We start from the raw sequence: 18,946 nt of genomic DNA on the forward strand, positions 1-18,946 counted from the left end.
TCTTAAGTCAACTCTTAGCAGACTTCTTAGGAGTAATTCTAAGAAGCTTGATAAGTACGGCCCCAGATGAGTAGCCCTCTGGCCTGTTCTAAAAATAGCTCAAATAGCAGCACTTACCAGTGAGCTGCCTCTATTTTTTTAATTTGATTTATTTACTAGCAAGCTGGTCTCGCTTTGCTTGACATTTTTAATTCTAAGAGAGACAAAACTCAAATAGAATTTGAAAATCCATGAAAATATTTTAAAGACTTGGTCTTCACTAACTGACAAAGAAACAGATAACAGATTTGGTGTCCAGTTCAAAGTGTGACATGATTTATTAAAAAATTTGAGAGTTGACTTTTGTATTTTACATGAGTTATTATTTGTACAAACATGGTGCAAAGTAATTCATGATTTGTTAAAACATGTTAGTGGCTAGCTAGTTAAAATGGGATATTGTGATTTCACAAGACTGTCTTAGAAGTGATCATTTGAAAATTTTCAATTTGAAAAATGTGCACTTAGAGAAAATATAAAATAAAAGTGTTGCATATTGATATTTATCTGTTTCTATATATATTTATTGTGAGAAATCATTGAAATGATCAGTGTTTCCACTAAGATAAATATCATTAATTATTAATAATAACATAGAGTTAAAGGTAAATTGAGCAAATTGGCTATTCTGGCAATTTATTTAAGTGTGTATCAAACTGGTAGCCCTTCGCATTAATCAGTACCCAAGAAGTAGCTCTTGGTTTCAAAAAGGTTGGTGACCCCTGTCCTAAATGATCTCAGTAAGATATTACAGCTTGTTGCTGAGATTTGATGACATATATTGAGTAAAACATGCTTGAAACTAGAACATCAACTTTTGCAAAGCTGTGTCATCAACACTCACTTTTTTAAGTAATAATTTCTTATTTCAAGCATGAAAAAAAAAAATCATGATTTTGACATAATTGTGTCTCATAATTAAAACAGATGACAGCCAAATGGACTTTGCTTTTTTTTATTTTCAATGAAACAATAGAAAATAGGTACTCATATAGTAGTACAGTTGGCACAGTACAGTAAACTAGTCAATAAAGTTAATATTTAAACATTTAACATGTGACATTTCAAACAATTTTGAACAGAAATAGTTCATGCACATTCAGAATAAATTCTTCCTTTTTTTCTCTTTCTATCTCCTCCTGTTCCGGCCCGGCTGCACCAAATGATAATATAAATACATTTAATAAAGTCAAAATACAAATAAGGCAACAAGAGAAGTATCCTACACTTCTCTTTTGTAAAGTAAATCTGAACAGCCGATATGGGCATATATATCTACTATATGATTTGCCTGAGAAGCTGGGCAGGACATTATTAAAAAAATAAATAAATAAATAAAAATAAAAAATAAAGATTAAATTCTTCCAAATTACAATTAAAAAAATTTGGGCCGTGGGCCTGGCTGTATATATGCGCACTAATTGACTGAAAGAGCATGCACTTGGCGCGATGATGTCATGTTATCCATGGAAAAATGCATTTTTAGACGGCTCGGAGACCCCGAGAGTAACAAGCGGTTGCCTTGTTGCCTTTCCATTAAGAACAAATAATTAGTTTTTAGTATAAGTTTGCTGGTTTCAAGAAATGTAATGCCGAGCGCATATCATTATGTCAAGATAATGGCACTAGCATTTATTTAATTTAAGAATATTTTTCAACATATTGAGCAAAAAGGTCTCTTTTTTTTCTACCAAGAAAAGTGCACTTGTTATTAGTGAGAATATACTTATTTTAAGGTATTTTTGGGTTCATTGAGGTTAGCTAATTTCACTTGTTTTGCAAAGTCTTTACAAGCCAAATGTTCTTGTTCTATTGGCAGATAATTTTACTTACCATAATTTCCGGACTATAAGCCGCTACTTTTTCCCCTCGTTCTGGTCCCTGCGGCTTATACAAGGGTGCGGCTTATACACAGCCTGTTCTTCTCCGACACCGACGAAGAGGATTTCGGTGGTTTTAGTACACAGGAGGAAAACGATGACACAATGATTAAAGACTGACTTTTCATATACCGGTAGGCTGGTTATTTTGATAACGTACAGGCGAGCACTTTGTATTACTTTGCACCGTTGTATTATTTGTACTCTGCACGAATGCTGTTCGCCATGTCAAAGATGTGAAAGTTTGATTGAATGATTGAAAGATTTATTGTTAATAAATGGGGCGCTTTGCGTTCCCAAACAGTCATCTCTGTCCCGACAATCCCCTCCGTGGTAGCAGGAACCCCTATAGACTACGCTAATTACACATCAAAACCCTGCGGCTTATAGTCGGGTGCGGCTTATATATGGAGCAATCTGTATTTTCCCCTAAATTTAGCTGGTGCGGCTTATAGTCAGGTGCGGCTTATAGTCCTGAAATTACGGTAGTTCAAATAAAATACCCCTCATTTTTGTATTTTTTTACCCCTTGTTTTTGAACACTGGATTTTTGCAGTGTACACTTTGTGTGATATGTGCATTCTTTATCCAAAGACGTTTTAGCACTTCTGCAGCATCACATTTTGCCACCTCCTCCTCCTCCTCCTCGCTGACTTGGATCTGCTCCATCAATACACTCGTCCACTAGCCGCTTCCAAGTGAGTCACCATCTCCACATCTTAGCCGAGGATGAGTGCTATCATCACCGTGGGCAGTCTGCGTGCGCGTGGGCAAAAAGTGTCACTACATTCAGGGAAAAGGAGGAAGGATGTGCATGGTGTGGATGCACATGTTTGCCTTGTGGTCTGGCTGCTAAGATGGGATTCATTGTTCACAGCATAACACTTGTAAAATCAAATAGTTTACAGAGATATTTGTGCTGGTTAGAAATGACCTTTTAGTAGTTTTTAACTGAACTGGATCACGCTTGATTGATTTAGGGACAGATATGATGACCACATGCACAATCCTGCATGAGATGCGATACAGGAGCTCCTACACCAATGCAGTTTGCATTGGTGTACTACTTTACTCTGACTGTTGTACTGATCGTAGTTTAATATGCGGGTCAAAATATTAGAAACACCTCTCAGTATGGTGCACTGTAAACACCACTGCAAAGTTTGACCACAATGACTAAATGAGATATAATTTACCATAAATACTGTAATACTGCTTAGAAATAGTCTTTGTTTACTTTTGACACTTGTATTGAATTTTGGTATATTTATTGGTCACAATAAATGTCAAGTCAATGTACCGTATTTTACGGAGTATAAGTCGCTCCGGAGTATAAGTCGCACCGGCCGAAAATGCATAATAAAGAAGGAAAAAAACATATACACTACTGTTCAAAAGTTTGGGGTCACCCAAACAATTTAGTGGAATAGCCTTCATTTCTAAGAACAAGAATAGACTGTCGAGTTTCAGATGAAGTTCTCTTTTTCTGGCCATTTTGAGCGTTTAATTGACCCCACAAATGTGATGCTCCAGAAACTCAATCTGCTCAAAGGAAGGTCAGTTTTGTAGCTTCTGTAACGAGCTAAAGTGTTTTCAGATGTGTGAACATGATTGCACAAGGGTTTTCTAATCATCAATTAGCCTTCTGAGCCAATGAGCAAACACATTGTACCATTAGAACACTGGAGTGATAGTTGCTGGAAATGGGCCTCTATACACCTATGTAGATATTGCACCAAAAAGCAGACATTTGCAGCTAGAATAGTCATTTACCACATTAGCAAAGTATAGAGTGTATTTCTTTAAAGTTAAGACTAGTTTAAAGTTATCTTCATTGAAAAGTACAGAGCTTTTCCTTATAAAATAAGGACATTTCAATGTGACCCCAAACTTTTGAACGGTAGTGTAAGTCGCACTGGAGTATAAGCCGCATTTTTTGGGGGGAAATGTATTTGATAAAAGCCAACACCAAGAATAGACATTTGAAAGGCAATTTAAAATAAATATAGAATAGTGAACAACAGGCTGAATAAGTGTACGTTATATGAGGCATAAATGACCAACTGAGAAGGTGCCTGGTATGTTAACGTAACATATTATGGTAAGAGTCATTCAAATAACTATAACATATAGAACATGCTATACGTTTACCAAACAATCTGTCACTCCTAATCGCTAAATCCCATGAAATCTTATACGTCTAGTCTCTTACGTGAATGAGATAAATAATATTATTTGATATTTTACGCTAATGTGTTAATCATTTCACAAATAAGTAGGGTTGGGTATCGTTTGAATTCGTACGATTCCGATTCCGATTCCTGACGATTCTCGATTCCGATTCTTCTTGTACCATGCCGGGATCAATGTGTTTGACAGGTAGTCCCTGGAAGGTGGTATGTATTTTGGGTTGAGAGTTTTCACCATATCCCTGCAAACATAAACAAACATATAATGTTGCTGTTACTGTTTAACCCAGTATTAATTAGCTTAGCTCTAACGTTATTGCTTAACTAACCTAAATGTTGGAGATTCGACCTCTGAAAAGGGATGCAGTCTTTTGACTATGTGTGCAGTGACCTTTCTGTCTGTGGCACCGACATCTTCCCCATTGCCGCTACGGTGAACGGAGTACGCTGAGCACAACGCGGAGCCTGTATTCAAATTTTAGCCAATTCTTGTTATATTTTCTGCTCACCTGCCGTCTCTCAAAGGTCCAGGTGCTGTCAGGTAAAGAGGCGTCCAGGACGCTGACGACCTCCTTAAAGTCAGTGGTTGCTGCTGGGCTTCACCAAAGTGAAATCTATGAAACTATGAACTATGACAAAAACTGCAAGTAATGCAAATGTTTACAACCCAAGTTCCTGTTAAATCGGATAGGAAGAATACAGTTTCTAAACCCAGAAAAAGATAACCAATATTTTTCTCCGAGCATTGATAAAATCCTAAATTATTTTAGTAAATGCCTAAATAAATAGAATTTGATTACATAATACCGTATTTTTCGAACTATAAGTGGCAGTTTGTTTCATAGTTTGGCCGGGGGTGCGACTTATACTCAGGAGCGACTTATGTGTAGGGTTGGGTATAGAGTATCGAGTATTGATTGGAACCGGGACTAACTTTCCGATTCTCCCGGAATCGTTCAAAAGTTTAAATTTCGATTCCTAGTTTCGATACCCGGTCCGCCGACCGGAAAAAAAGAATAAGTCCGTCGACCGGAAGAAGAAGCCGCTAAACACCAACGAAGAAGCGCCCACCGCCGGAAGTGTTAGCATAGCCGAGCCCTCAAAGGTCCAGGTGCTGTCAGGTGAAGACGCGTCCAGGACGCTGGTGACCTCCTTAAAGTCAGTGGTGCTGCTGGGCTTCACCAAAGTGAAATCTATGAAACTACGAACTATGACAAAAACTGCGAGTAATGCAAATGTTTACAACCTAAGTTCCTGTTCAATCGGATAGGAAGAAGTTTTGCCATCGTATTTTTGTCTGAATGTGCTAATTAGCACATCTGACAAGGTGCCTTATCTCTGGGTGTCATCTGTGATAACCTCACTGTGACATCAGATGATGTTTGTGTTAGCAGAGACTGAAGAGCCCAGACATCCAATTGCAATCCAAGCATGAAGCATTGTCAGCTGTCTCTGTGGGCAACTGAGTGACAAAGTGAAGAGGGCAATTATTGGTATAATGATGGGCTCCTCTTTGTCTCAGCCTCGTGTTATTCACACAGACTTTTTGGATTGAGTACATTATTTACGTCCATGGGTCATATTCACATAGAGTATTGCATCTGTGTGCACGCTGCGTATTTGTTTCTCTGGCTTTATTCCTGCATAGAGTGCTCTTATAGGTAATTACTGGTTTGCATAAGTAGAAGTCTGAGTGGCTCATAAATCAGCTTTCTCGGCGCGCATTGAAAAGGGCGGTGGCGCTAACCCAAAAAAAAAGGAGAGGGAAACGATCGTGTCGAATTCATTTCCCCCACCGACACCTGCGAATGGGAATTTGCTGCCGCGCGAAGACCTCGAGCGATTTTTATATTGATACAATACGAAATCATTCGACATTTAGGTTTGTCGTTTTTGTGTATAAGATCGTTTTATCAGAGCCGAAATGTAGGCTGCATCGTTTGAGCAAGCCCCCTCCTTCCTCTCCTTTGCCCACACAGCACAGCACAGGGAGGAGAGGGAGGAGGAGGAGGGATATCAGGCTTGCTGGGAGGGCAAACATTTTCAGCCATAACAACACCAACATGGAAGGAGAAAAGACAAGGAAATGGGCACCAGCAAGGTGGCAGTGGGAGTCCTCCGCATAACCATGCCCGGACTATTTTCTTTGCAGCGCGGCGGAGGAAGACGCGCGTCTGACTAAAAAAAAAAAAACAACATTTTTTTTTCTCCTCCCCTAAATCCTGCCTCCCTGCGATGGCAACAACGACGCGCTACTGTTTATGTTTAGTTCTTTTTCTATATGGTGGCTTTACAAGTGGACAGATTCACTACTCCATTCCGGAGGAGCTGGAGAACGGCGCATTGGTGGGTGACATTGCCCGGGATTTGGGTCTAGACCTAAGGAAACTTATCACCCGACGTATCCGGGTGACGCCTGAGAGCGAACGGAGGTATTTCACAGTCAATCACAAAACCGGGAAGCTGGTGGTGAGTGACCGTCTCGACCGAGAGAGCCTGTGTGAAGTGAGTGGCACATGTTCACGTAACTTGGAGATACTTTTGGACCACCCCTTGGAGGTGCACAATGTGGAGGTGGAGATTCTGGATGTGAATGATAACGCACCAAGGTTCCCCCAGGAGGAGTATTTAGTAGAAGTGTCCGAATCTGCCCTCACCGGGTCAAAGTTCCATGTAGAAGCAGCCCAGGATCCAGATGATGGCTCCAACTCCGTGAAGCAGTACCGCCTAAGCCCAAACCAACATTTAACTCTGGACGCTGTAAAGCCTTTCTCCAAAAACAAACAAATTGAGCTCATCCTCAAAAAGCCCTTTGACCGTGAACAGACATCATCTCATCAGCTCATCCTGACAGCAGTAGATGGAGGCACCCCACAGAGAAGTGGCACGGCCAAAATCAACGTACGCATCCTTGATGCAAACGACAACGTGCCTGCCTTTGACAGCTCGGTATATAAAGTAAAAGTGTATGAAAACTCTCCGAAGGGTACCCTTCTGATTCAATTAAACGCCACCGACCCTGACGAGGGCTCCAACGCGGACGTTTTTTACTCATTCAGCAGTTACACTCCAGAAAGAGTCAGACAGATGTTTTCCTTGGACACAAACACAGGGAAGGTAACTGTGAAAAAAAACATAGACTATGAGGAAACCAGCGCGTATGAAATGTACATCCAGGCGATGGACAAGGGGCCAGCCGCTGTGGCAGTGCACTGTAAAGTCGTGGTAGAAGTTTTGGATGTGAATGACAACACCCCAGAGATTGTACTGTCGTCCCTCTCCAGTCCTGTACGTGAAGATGCCCGTGCAGACACTGTTGTCGCTCTCATCAGTGTGAACGACAAAGATTCTGGACCCAACAAGCAAGTCACCCTAGACATCATGCCTCACTCACCTTTTAAAATCAAGTCCTTCCGCAACCACTACACAGTGGTCACTTCAGCGTTCCTGGATAGGGAAACCATCACATCCTACAACGTCACGGTCAACGCCCTCGATGGAGGTACCCCGTCCCTGTCATCTCAAATGACCTTTAAAGTTGACGTTGCGGATGTGAACGATAACCCCCCTCGATTTGAACAGACTTCATACACTGTTTACGTTACAGAGAACAACGAGCCTGGTTTGCCGCTATGTGTTGTTAAGGCCACGGACGCAGATTCAGGGGAAAACGCACGTATTAAATACACTGTTCTCAATGACAACAATCATGGTATCCCTGTGGCCAGCTATGTCAGCATCAAACCTGACACAGGTGAGGCCTACGCTCTGAGAATCTATGACTTTGAGAAGCTGAGAGAGTTTCACTTTCAGATTAAAGCACAAGACAATGGCATACCCCCACTAAGCCGCATAGCCACGGTGTATGTTTACATTATGGATCAGAATGACCACGTGCCAAGGATAGTGTATCCGCTGTCCAATGGGAGTCACACCACAGAGACGCTGCTGAAAAACTCTCAGGCGGGAGTTTTGGTAACAAAGGTGGTGGCGTGGGATGGGGATGCGGGGCAGAATGCTTGGCTGCTTTACACCCTCCAGCCCACCGACCTGGAGCCTGACCTCTTTAAGGTGCACGAGCACACCGGCGAGATCCGCACCACAAGGCGTGTCGTCGAGGACAACTCCACGTCCTTTGCTCTGACTATTCTTGTGAGAGACAATGGCCTGCCACCTCTCTCTTCCACCGCAACTGTCCATGTGCACGTGATGGAGCTCCTGCCTAAGTTGACCCCTGACCCCAAGCGCATCATCAGGGCTGACAGTCCTTTGATGTTTTCCCGCGTCACTCTCCACCTCATCATCGCCCTGTGTGCCACCACCTTTGTATTCTTGGTCACGGTCTTTGTGCTGGCCATCGTGCGTTGTCATGCCTACTGCACCCAGCCCGGTTCCTGCTGCCCTTGTTGTGTATCCAAGAAAAGCATACCCGAGAGCACCAGTGCATCGGGTGGGAGTGGCGGTGCAGGGCGACCCACAGGTGGAGCCCAGGCAAACGTTAACGTGGCCCTGCGCCGCGACCTTAAAGTCGAACCACATTACATAGAAGTGCGTGGTAATGGCTCCATGACCAAAACATACTGTTATAAAACATGTCTCACGGCGACATCGGGAAGTGACACGTTTATGTTCTACAATACTGGACGACCCCACAGTGGCACCTGGGGCTCGAGCTATGTCACCAGCCACAGTGGACACAGCCAGATAGTTGTTCGCCGCCTCAGTATGCCAGATGCGGCTGCCATTCAGGTGTGTGTGTCTGCTCTGTGTGTGTCTCCTTTGTTTGTCAAAACAAGCCCAAGAAAAGTCATTGACAGTTTGCTTTCAGGCAGAGTTTTGGTAATACAATAGCAGTCATGAGAGCATTGTGTTATTTTATATACACTACCGTTCAAAAGTTTGGGGTCACATTGAAATGTCCTTATTTTTGACGGAAAAGCACTGTACTTTTCAATGAAGATAACTTTAAACTAGTCTTAACTTTAAAGAAATACACTCTATACCAGGAGTCTCCAACGCAGTGCCCGCGGGCACCAGGTAGCCCGTAAGGACCAGATGAGTAGCCCGCTGGCCTATTCTAAAAATAGCTCAAATAGCAGCACTTACCAGTGAGCTGCCTCTATTTTTTAAATTGTATTTATTTACTAGCAAGTTGGTCTCGCTTTGCCCGACATTTTTAACTCCAAGAGAGACAAAACTCAAATAGAATTTGAAAATCCAAGATTTTTTTTTAAAGACTTTGTCTTCACTTGTTTAAATAAATTCATTATTTTTTTTACTTTGCTTCTTATAACTTTGAGAAAGACAATTTTAGAGAAAAAATACAACCTTAAAAATTATTTTAGGATTTTTAAACACATATACCTTTTTACCTTTTAAATTCCTTCCTCTCCTTTCCTGACAATTTAAATCAATGTTCAAGTAAATGTATTTTTTTTATTGTAAAGAATAATAAATATATTTTAATTTAATTCTTCATTTTAGCTTCTGTTATTCGACGAAGAATATTTGTGAAATATTTCTTCAAACTTATTATGATTAAAATTCAGAAAAAATATTCTGGCAAATCTAGAAAATCTGTAAAATCAAATTTAAATCTTATTTCAAAGTCTTTTGAATTTCTTTTAAAAATGTTGTTCTGGAAAATCTAGAAGAAATAATGATTTGTCTTTGTTAGAAATATAGCTTGGTCCAATTTGTTATATATTCTAACAAAGTGCAGATTGGATTTTAACCTATTTAAAACATGTCATCAAAATTCTAAAATTAATCTTAATCAGGAAAAATTACTAATGATGTTCCATAAATTATTTTTTAAATGTTTTCAAAAAGATTCGAATTAGCTCGTTTTTCTCTTCTTTTTTTTCGGTTGAATTTTGAATTTTAAAGAGTCGAAATTGAAGATAAACTATGTTTCAAAATTTAATTGTAATTTTTTTTCGTGTTTTCTCCTCTTTTAAACCATTCAATTAAGTGTAAATGTCATTAATTATTAATAATAACATAGAGTTAAAGGTAAATTGAGCAAATTGGCTATTTCTGGCAATTTATTTAAGTGTGTATCAAACTGGTAGCCCTTCGCATTAATCACTACCCAAGAAGTAGCTCTTGGTTTCAAAAAGGTTGGTGACCCCCGATCTATACATTGCTAATGTGATAAACGACTATTCTAGCTGCAAATGTCTGGTTTTTGGTGCAATATCTACATAGGTGTATAGAGGCCCATTTCCAGCAACTATCACTCCAGTGTTCTAATGGTACAATGTGTTTGCTCATTGGCTCAGAAGGCTAATTGATGATTAGAAAACCCTTGTGCAATCATGTTCACACATCTGACAACAGTTTAGCTCGTTACAGAAGCTACAAAACTCACCTTCCTTTGAGCAGATTGAGTTTCTGTAGCATCACATTTGTGGGGTCAATTAAACGCTCAAAATGGCCAGAAAAAGAGAACTTTCATCGGAAACTCGACAGTCTATTCTTGTTCTTAGAAATGAAGGCTATTCCACAAAATTGTTTGGGTGACCCCAAACTTTTGAACGGTAGTGTATATACTGGAAATTATGCAATTATGGTCGATTCACTTAATCGTAATTAATCCTTTTTGTAGTTAAGGTTATTAAACAACCGGGCTAAAATTTGAAATTTCACTGTATTCATTATAAGTATAACTTATTAAATACCAGCAAAATGCTTACCTATGTCTACATGTGTCCATTTAGAATCATGCGGCCATCTTCTGTGCTCTGCGAGTTGGTGCAGTCTACTTTCTGCTGGATGAGTTTGCACATGGTGTCCACGGTTTCCTAATTTTCCAGTTATGAATTAAACATGAATGGTTTCTCTGGGAGTTCAGTGCCTGTGTGCAGAAATATTGTACATTAAGTATGTTTCCCTTTCTATTTTCTATAACTTCCTCCTAGTTCTATGACATAGTCACTCCTCAACCAGAAGATTGAGTTTATATTCACCTTATTGACCTCACACAGGCAACATTATGTGTCTGCTCATGAGCTGTGTGCCTTAGCGCTCAGAAGAGTTAGTCCAGGCGGCATTCAGTCATCATTTTTTATATAGTCTGGGGAATAGTACAATTTTTACCTACTCAAAAGCACACTGCACCAAAATACCCTCTTGTGGTCACAAACCTGAAAGGCGAACCATATATTTTCATATATGATTGTTTTCGCATTGCTTTGGTCTCCCCAATTGTTAACATTCACTCTATAGCTTCTAGGTTTGTACGTGTAGAAGACAAAAGACACAGCAACGATGGAATAGATGGAGGTTATCACTCATTCCTCATTAAATGCCAGTCATGATTTTCCTCGCTCTGTTATTAAATGAAAGCGATAGGTGCTTAAAGTGGATTGGCTGGATCCGGGCAGCCGGGGCGGGGGAAGCTCTGTGATTGGACGCGGTATTGATGGCGGAGGTGCGAGCCTTGTATCCATGCTAGAAGTGTCCATTCACCAGGGGAGGGGGTACGACCGGAGGAAAGGGCGGAAAATAAGGGCTGAGCAGTTAGAAATAATCCATATTTCAATTCTCTGGTTTATAATGAATAGTCGATGTACTAATACTGCATGGCACTTTTTTTAAATTCCTCTTTTTATTTTTTTCCTTCCCTTGGTAATATTCACAAACTGTGAAAGTCTTCCCTGGGGAGCAAAACACTGCAGACATGGTTTGGTTCCAGATGCTTGTATCTGGTGTGTGTTTGTGTGAACGCGTGTCGTCTCATTTACACCTTCACATACTTCACCGCCAGGCGGACCAGCCTGCCCTCGGCTGTGTCCATGCCGCAATAGGACAAATGTTTAGTAAAGCTCATTGCATGCATGCAGTCCTTTTTTAGGAGTTTAATGCTATTTTTTGTTTAAAAAATAAATGTAATTGTCAATCGTGCCACCGATTGCTGTTTGAATGGCTGTCTTGGCTAAAGTACTGCAGCACTTTGTGACGCCTTACAGCACAGGTGTCAAACTCAAGGCCCGGGGGCCGAATTTGGGACCCCACATTATTTTAAGGCGGGCCGCCACATCATTTATGTGGCCCTACCGCATTATTTTATGTGGTTCTGCCTAGGGATGTCCGATAATATCGGCCTGCCGATATTATCGTCCGATAAATGCGTTAAAATGTAATATCGGAAATTATCGGTATCGTTTTTTTTATTATCGGTATCGTTTATTTATTTATTTATTTATTTTTTTAAATTAAATCAACATAAAAAACACACTTACAATTAATGCACCAACCCAAAAAACCTCCCTCCTCATTCACACAAAAGGGTTGTTTCTTTCTGTTATTAATATTCTGCTTCCTACATTATATATCAATACATATCAATACAGTCTGCAAGGGATACAGTCCGTAAGCACACATGATTGTGCGTGCTGCTGCTCCACTAATAGTACTAACCTTTAACAGTTAATGTTACTCATTTTCATTCATTACTAATTTCTATGTAACTGTTTTTATATTGTTTTACTTTCTTTTTTATTCAAGAAAATGTTTTTAATTCAAGAAAATGTTTTTAATTTATTTTATTTTATAATTTTTTTTTAAAAGTACCTTATCTTCACCATACGTGGTTGTCCAAATTAGACATAATAATGTGTTAATTCCACAACTGTATATATCGGTTGATATCGGTATCGGTTGATATCGGTATCAGTAATTAAAGAGTTGGACAATATCGGAATATCGGATATCGGCAAAAAGCCATTATCGGACATCCCTAGTTCTGCCACATTATTTTAAATGGCCAGTCGCATCATTTTGTGTGGCCTGCCGCATTATTTTATGTGGTTCACCGCATCATTTAGGTAGCCAGCCACATCCTTTTACGTAACCTGCCGCTTCATTTTATGTGATATGCGGCGTTAATTTATCTGGCCCGACATGTTATCATTTCAAGTGATATGCCACATAATTTATGTGGCCTGCAAAATAATAAATCTCTATCTAATTAAATGCATGTAATATTTTTTTCAATGTTGAGAGAAAAATGTACTGCATCCAATTGTAAATGTTGTTCACTTTATTATTATCGAATCTTACAACAAGCAAAGCAAGTTATCCATCAATCTGTTAGTACAAATGATAGTAATCAAAAACAGTTGCCTATGCAAATTGTGTAACGAGGCTATTATACATTTATATTCATATATGTTCACTGTTACATGCGGCCCTCTGAGGGCAGGCAAAATTGCGACGTGGACCCCAATGAAAACGAGTTGGACACCCCTGCTTTACAGCAGTGGTCAAACAATCAATCAATCAATGTTTATTTATATAGCCCTAAATCACAAGTGTCTCAAAGGGCTGTACAAGCCACAGTCCCCAACCGTTTTGTACTTGCGGACCGGTCAATGCTTGAAAATGTGTCCCACGGACCGGGGGTGGGAGGGGGGTGATGGGGGGTAGTAAAAAAAAAAAAAAAAATGTTTTTTTTTTGTCATAAAGAAATACAATCATGTGTGCTTACGGACTGTATCCCTGCAGACTGTATTGATTTATATTTATATATAATGTATACATTGTGTTTTTTATGTTGATTAAATTTTAAAAAAAAATAAAATAAAATAAAAAAATAAAAATAAAAAATAAAAATATTAAACTTCTTGTGCGGTACCAATCGGTCCACGGACCGGTACCGGGCCGCGGCCCGGTGGTTGGGGACCACTGGTCTTTTTGTAGCTGCGGACCGGTCAACACTTAAATACACCCCCCCCCCCTCCCCACGGACCGGTGGGGGGGGGGGGGGGTGTATTTAAAAAAAATAAAAAATAAAAACATGTTTTAATTTTTTACATAAAGAAATACAATCATGTGTGCTTACGGACTGTATCCCTTCAGACTGTATTGATCTATATTGATATATAATGTATATATTGTGTTTTTTATGTTGATTTAATTTTTTTAAAAAATGTGTTTTTTTTTTGTTTTTTTTTATTTCTTGTGCGGCCCGGTACCTATCGGTCCGCGGACCGGTACCGGGCCGCGGCCCGGGGGTTGGGGACCACTGCTTTACAGGATGAATATTATAGGCTTCTCTCATTGGGACCAGAATATTGGATTTCAAGATTGATGAATGACCACTACAGACTCACAAAGGTCAAGACAGTCTCAGCAGGAAGTGTGCATATTTCATATTTTGATAGTAAATTGTGTTGCAAATGGGTTTCTTATGGATTGCATGGCCAAGCGGTGACTATCATGTATGTCCTGCGTCTGACTACTTTGACTCAGAGAAAATATAATCCCATATTCTCAGGTTATCTCTTTTTTTGCACTAGAGTTAAGACAACTATGCTAGTTTGATGTTTTTTATGCATTATGGTACTTAAGGATGTTACTCTAAGGCAGTCCTTCTCAAATAGTGGGGGGTGCGTGGTGCAATGGCGGGGAGGGGGGCGCATGTGTACCATAATATGCACTTGGCTTCACTGTAACCAAGGTGGGAGACGAGGAAAGAGCGGTTTGTTGTATCCTTTAATGTATGCAGAGGTATAGTTATGACAGTTTTATAGACAAATTATACTATTTATAGTAGGGCTGCAACTAGCGATTATTTTGATAGTCGATAAGTCAGCGATTATCCTAATGATTAGTCGATTAATCAGATATTAAAGTGTACACATATTTAATGGCTCTAATTTTTTCATCAACTACTAAATGTATCTTAAGTTATTTTAGGCATGTGCTTACGGACAACAAAGATGACTAATTTCTTCATAAATATTTATTTATACTGTAACTGTACTGCTCATTTTGCTAAAGTGACTAATAACATGTCGTCCATTTAAAAGAAAGGAAAGGTAAAGTGCTACAAAAAATATATATTAACCTTATTTATGAATCTAAAAAAACTGATACAAAAGCAGCAATGAAAACAAACAACAAAACACAAAATTTTAATTCCTCAAAAAGAAAAGCATTTTGTGATGTTTAAAAGCTGCTATATTGACTATTGATTAACTCTTGGCAGTTTTAGCACTCTAATATACTCAATATGTAGAAGTCTATATTTGATTAATTCTTAAAATGTGGTTTAATAAATTGTATGTTAAATCTTATGATACCTCCGCATTGGTGCCTGTGTGTTGTTGAGAGCGCATTTTTAACAAGAATAAGAGGAGATATTCTTACACTTTGCAAGTTATCACTGGCAATGTTTTAGCGAGTGACCCACTTCCGCCCGGAAAAACACGAGTGATGACGTCACCACTACCGTCGACAAATACAATTGTCGGCGAAAAATGTTATCGTTGATATTTGTCGACACTGTCGTCTAATCGTTGCAGCCCTAATTTATAGTCACAGTGGAGAGTGGGCTCGAAATGTTTGCTTTTTCCTAGAGGGAGCGTAATAAAAAATATTTAAGAATGTAATTCTTAAATAGTAATTAAGGTAATTCTTGCCTTTGCCTATTTGTTTTGTATGTGACCTGTATGTTCCATTGCAAGGTGATTTTAAAGCCAAGTGTGTCTGCCACCCTGCGGCTGTAACCTTCACAGGGGTGAAGAGATAAGGGTGTGAAGGCTGGAGGGATACATGTAGTTCGGGTGTTGACGTTACCATGGTGAAACGTGTCAGACTGCATCAGGCTTACTGTGTTCCTGTCAAATCTGTGGCTGAGAGAAGAGAGCCGCACAGAGAAGGTTGCACCAAAATTGCTTGAATGAAACAGTTACAATACAGAAGAAACATAACATTTATTTTTACAGCTTTGCATTCTGTAGGTGGAATAACCATGAAAAATGTAGAATTGGGGTTGAAAGTAAAAGCTTGTCTGGTGTGTTTATCCAATTTCATAGTTTTAAAGCAGTGGTCCCCAACCTTTTTGTAGCTGTATTAAAATTTTTTATTTTTTTTATTTTTATTTTTATTTTTATTTATTTTTTTTTTTTTTACATAAATGAATACAATCATGTGTGCTTACGGACTGTATCCATGCAGGCTGTATTGATCTATGTTGATATATAATGTATATATTGTGTTTTTTATGTTGATTTCATTAAAAAAAAAAAAAAAAAAAAAACATTTTTTTTTTAAATTCTTGTGTGGTTGGGGTCCACTGTTTTAAAGGACATGAATAAGGAAGGACGCAAAATAAGAAATAGAACATATCCTTTGAAGCTCACCACTCATTTTTCTTCGAACAGCAGGGACACACTGGCAGTTTTGACTTACCCTGAGTTATTAATGAGGCCATGTTGGGTTTCTTCCTCTGCACTTAAGGCTCAATTTCTCTCACTTTCTCTCTCTGCAGCCCAAGTTACCAAATTCAGACTGGAGATATTCGGCCTCCCTGAGAGCAGGTGGTGTGATGCAGAGGTAAGCAGCCAACCATTTGGTTTCTGCACTTTCTTTATGCCTTTACACATTAATCATGTTTTGGGTTGATGGCTAATGACCACCATTATCGGATGATATAACAAGTGTTTTGTTCAGGAGAGAACACACAGAAGGTAATACAAATAATAACAAGAAATGAACAAATTAAAAAGATGGTTTGACAAAAACAGACTATCTTTGAATCTCAGTAAAACTAAAATAATGCTATTTGGTAACAGTAGAAGAGAAAGTCAAGCACAAATACAAATAGACGGAATAGAAATTGAAACCAAATTTCTAGGTATAATGGTTGAGGATAAATTGAACTGGGAGATCTCATGTAAAAAATATACAACATAAAGTAGCAAGAAACTTGTCAATAATGAATAAAGCAAAACATGTTCGAGACCAAAAATCACTTCATATTCTCTACTGCTCACTAGTGTTACCATATCTGAGTTATTGTGTAGAAATATGGGGAAATAACTACAAAAGTACACTTCATTCATTAACGGTGTTACAAAAAAGATCAGTTAGAATAATACATCATGTTGGATATAGAGAACATATAAACCCTTTATTTATTGAATTAAAAATGCTGAAATTCCACCACATAGTGAATTTGCAAACAGCTAAAATTATACGCAAAGCAAACTATAACTTGCTAGCCAAGAATGTACAACAATTCTTCTCAAAAAAAGAGGAGGAATATAATCTTAGAGAAAAATGTAATTTAAAACATTTGTATGCACGTACAACACTTGAGACCTTCAGTATATCAGTATGTGGAATTAAATGATGGAATGGATTAAGCAAAGCAATCAAACAATGTACTATTATGATACACTTCAAGAAACTCTTCACACTTAAAGTGTTTACAAAGTACAAAGAAGAAGAACCATGATAAACATTCTCAATTTATTTCATCCATCCGTTCATTTTCAAAATAATCTTACTTATCTCACCATATGAAACGTAACTTACTTCACCGAGTATTATTTATTTATTTATTTGTATTGTGATTACTTATGGAGTATATTGTGAATAAATTGAGAACAGGAAGTGAACAAAAAGTTTTAGCAACTGTTATGTAAAAGAAAAGAGGTAGCATTAAATAAGCTCTGCTTCTTCCTACTCCTTTTCCAACATGTTGAAAAGAGAAACTGGAAATTGTGATGTATCATGTTGTATGCGTGCATGTTCCAAATAAAAATAAACTCAAACTCAAACCAGGCATGCCCAGTATGACAATTTGGGAAAATATGCAATTCATGCACCACAAGCACAACGTAATAATAACCTGTAGCCAATATAAAGAATCATCACTTCGGTACCTGTGAATTGTGTTTGAACATACATCTTTGGGCAATAGACAAGCTGGTAGTTTTTATGATACGTTTTTTATTACGTTATTACATTTTTCAAATGTGTTTAAAGGCATTAATGCTTATCTTAAAATTAGAAGCTAATGGTTTTATTGAACAACAACATACAGTATGCGTTGTCATAAAAAATCGAACAAAACACTGATTCAAGCACGATAAAGCAACTGCATCTATAAATTGTATTTTATCTATAAATACAGAAGCTCTCCACTATTTGCGGGTGTTACCTTCCAAGCCCCCCAGTGACTGGCGGAAAACCTCCAATAATGAACGCACCCATAAAAAGCCCTAAAAATGCCTATTTTTTAAACTCTAAACCTAATATGCTTTTCACAGAGCATCTAAATTCAGTTGTACACAGTAAAACAAACTACATACTGTATACAGTATTGTCAGGCCCGGCCCTAACCAATCTGGCGCCCTAGGCAAGATTTTAGGTGGCGCCCCCCCACATCGGCAGTGAAGTGTATATACTCACAAGAAACCGAATAGCTTTGTCTTTGACCTTTTTTTTTAACTTAAAGAAAGCAAATTAACAATCAGAATAGTTAACAAGATAAAAAAAAATATGGATAAATAAATGAATACAAAAAATAAAAAATGAATATATGAAATACAATATTTTTTACATACATAAACACAAAATAAAACGTGTCAACAAGTTGCATAAAATAAATTAAAAATACAATATAAATAAGGCACTGCACAAAACAAGATATCAAACCAGTATGACTTTAACAACTATATTACAAAAAAAGGGGATCCTACAGAGTTCTCTAGTTGTGCTTTTTAATATTGCATTAACTAGAATGACTTACAAATGACTGTACACCAGGGAGTACTGTAATTACCTAACGTTACATTATTATTTTCCATAACAATTTAGCCCCCTCCACAATATTAACCCGACGTTAAAACAGAACTAGCTATTTATTGATTAGCAATTGCCGAATCATGTAACATTAGCTTAATGCTAAAAAGACAGGTTACTATCACATTCTGTAACAGACAAATAATTTCATGTAGGCTAACGTTACCTACCTGCTACCTCTGTCTTTTTCTCGTTTCTCCTCCTCTTCTTTTCTCTTTTTTCTTCCCTGGGCACCTG

General features: G+C 38.4%; 1 protein-coding gene across 9 annotated transcripts in view; it reads left to right on the forward strand.

Moving 5' to 3' along the window:
- The window catches only part of LOC133648190 (protocadherin alpha-C2-like), a 206,226-nt gene that overhangs the window by 155,873 nt on the left and 31,407 nt on the right, over nt 1–18,946 (forward strand). For 7 of the 9 annotated variants that reach the window (XM_062044026.1, XM_062044023.1, XM_062044022.1 and 4 more), the window contains exon 2: nt 16,389–16,453. In XM_062044026.1, coding sequence (XP_061900010.1) covers nt 16,389–16,453 — 65 coding nt within the window. Of the gene's footprint in view, nt 1–5,549; nt 8,858–16,388; nt 16,454–18,946 lie in introns of those variants that run through there. The other 2 variants (XM_062044020.1, XM_062044019.1) reach the window with 2 other exon arrangements.

The sequence above is a fragment of the Entelurus aequoreus genome, linkage group LG04 (genome assembly GCF_033978785.1).
Source record: "Entelurus aequoreus isolate RoL-2023_Sb linkage group LG04, RoL_Eaeq_v1.1, whole genome shotgun sequence".
NCBI classification, from domain to species: domain Eukaryota; kingdom Metazoa; phylum Chordata; class Actinopteri; order Syngnathiformes; family Syngnathidae; genus Entelurus; species Entelurus aequoreus.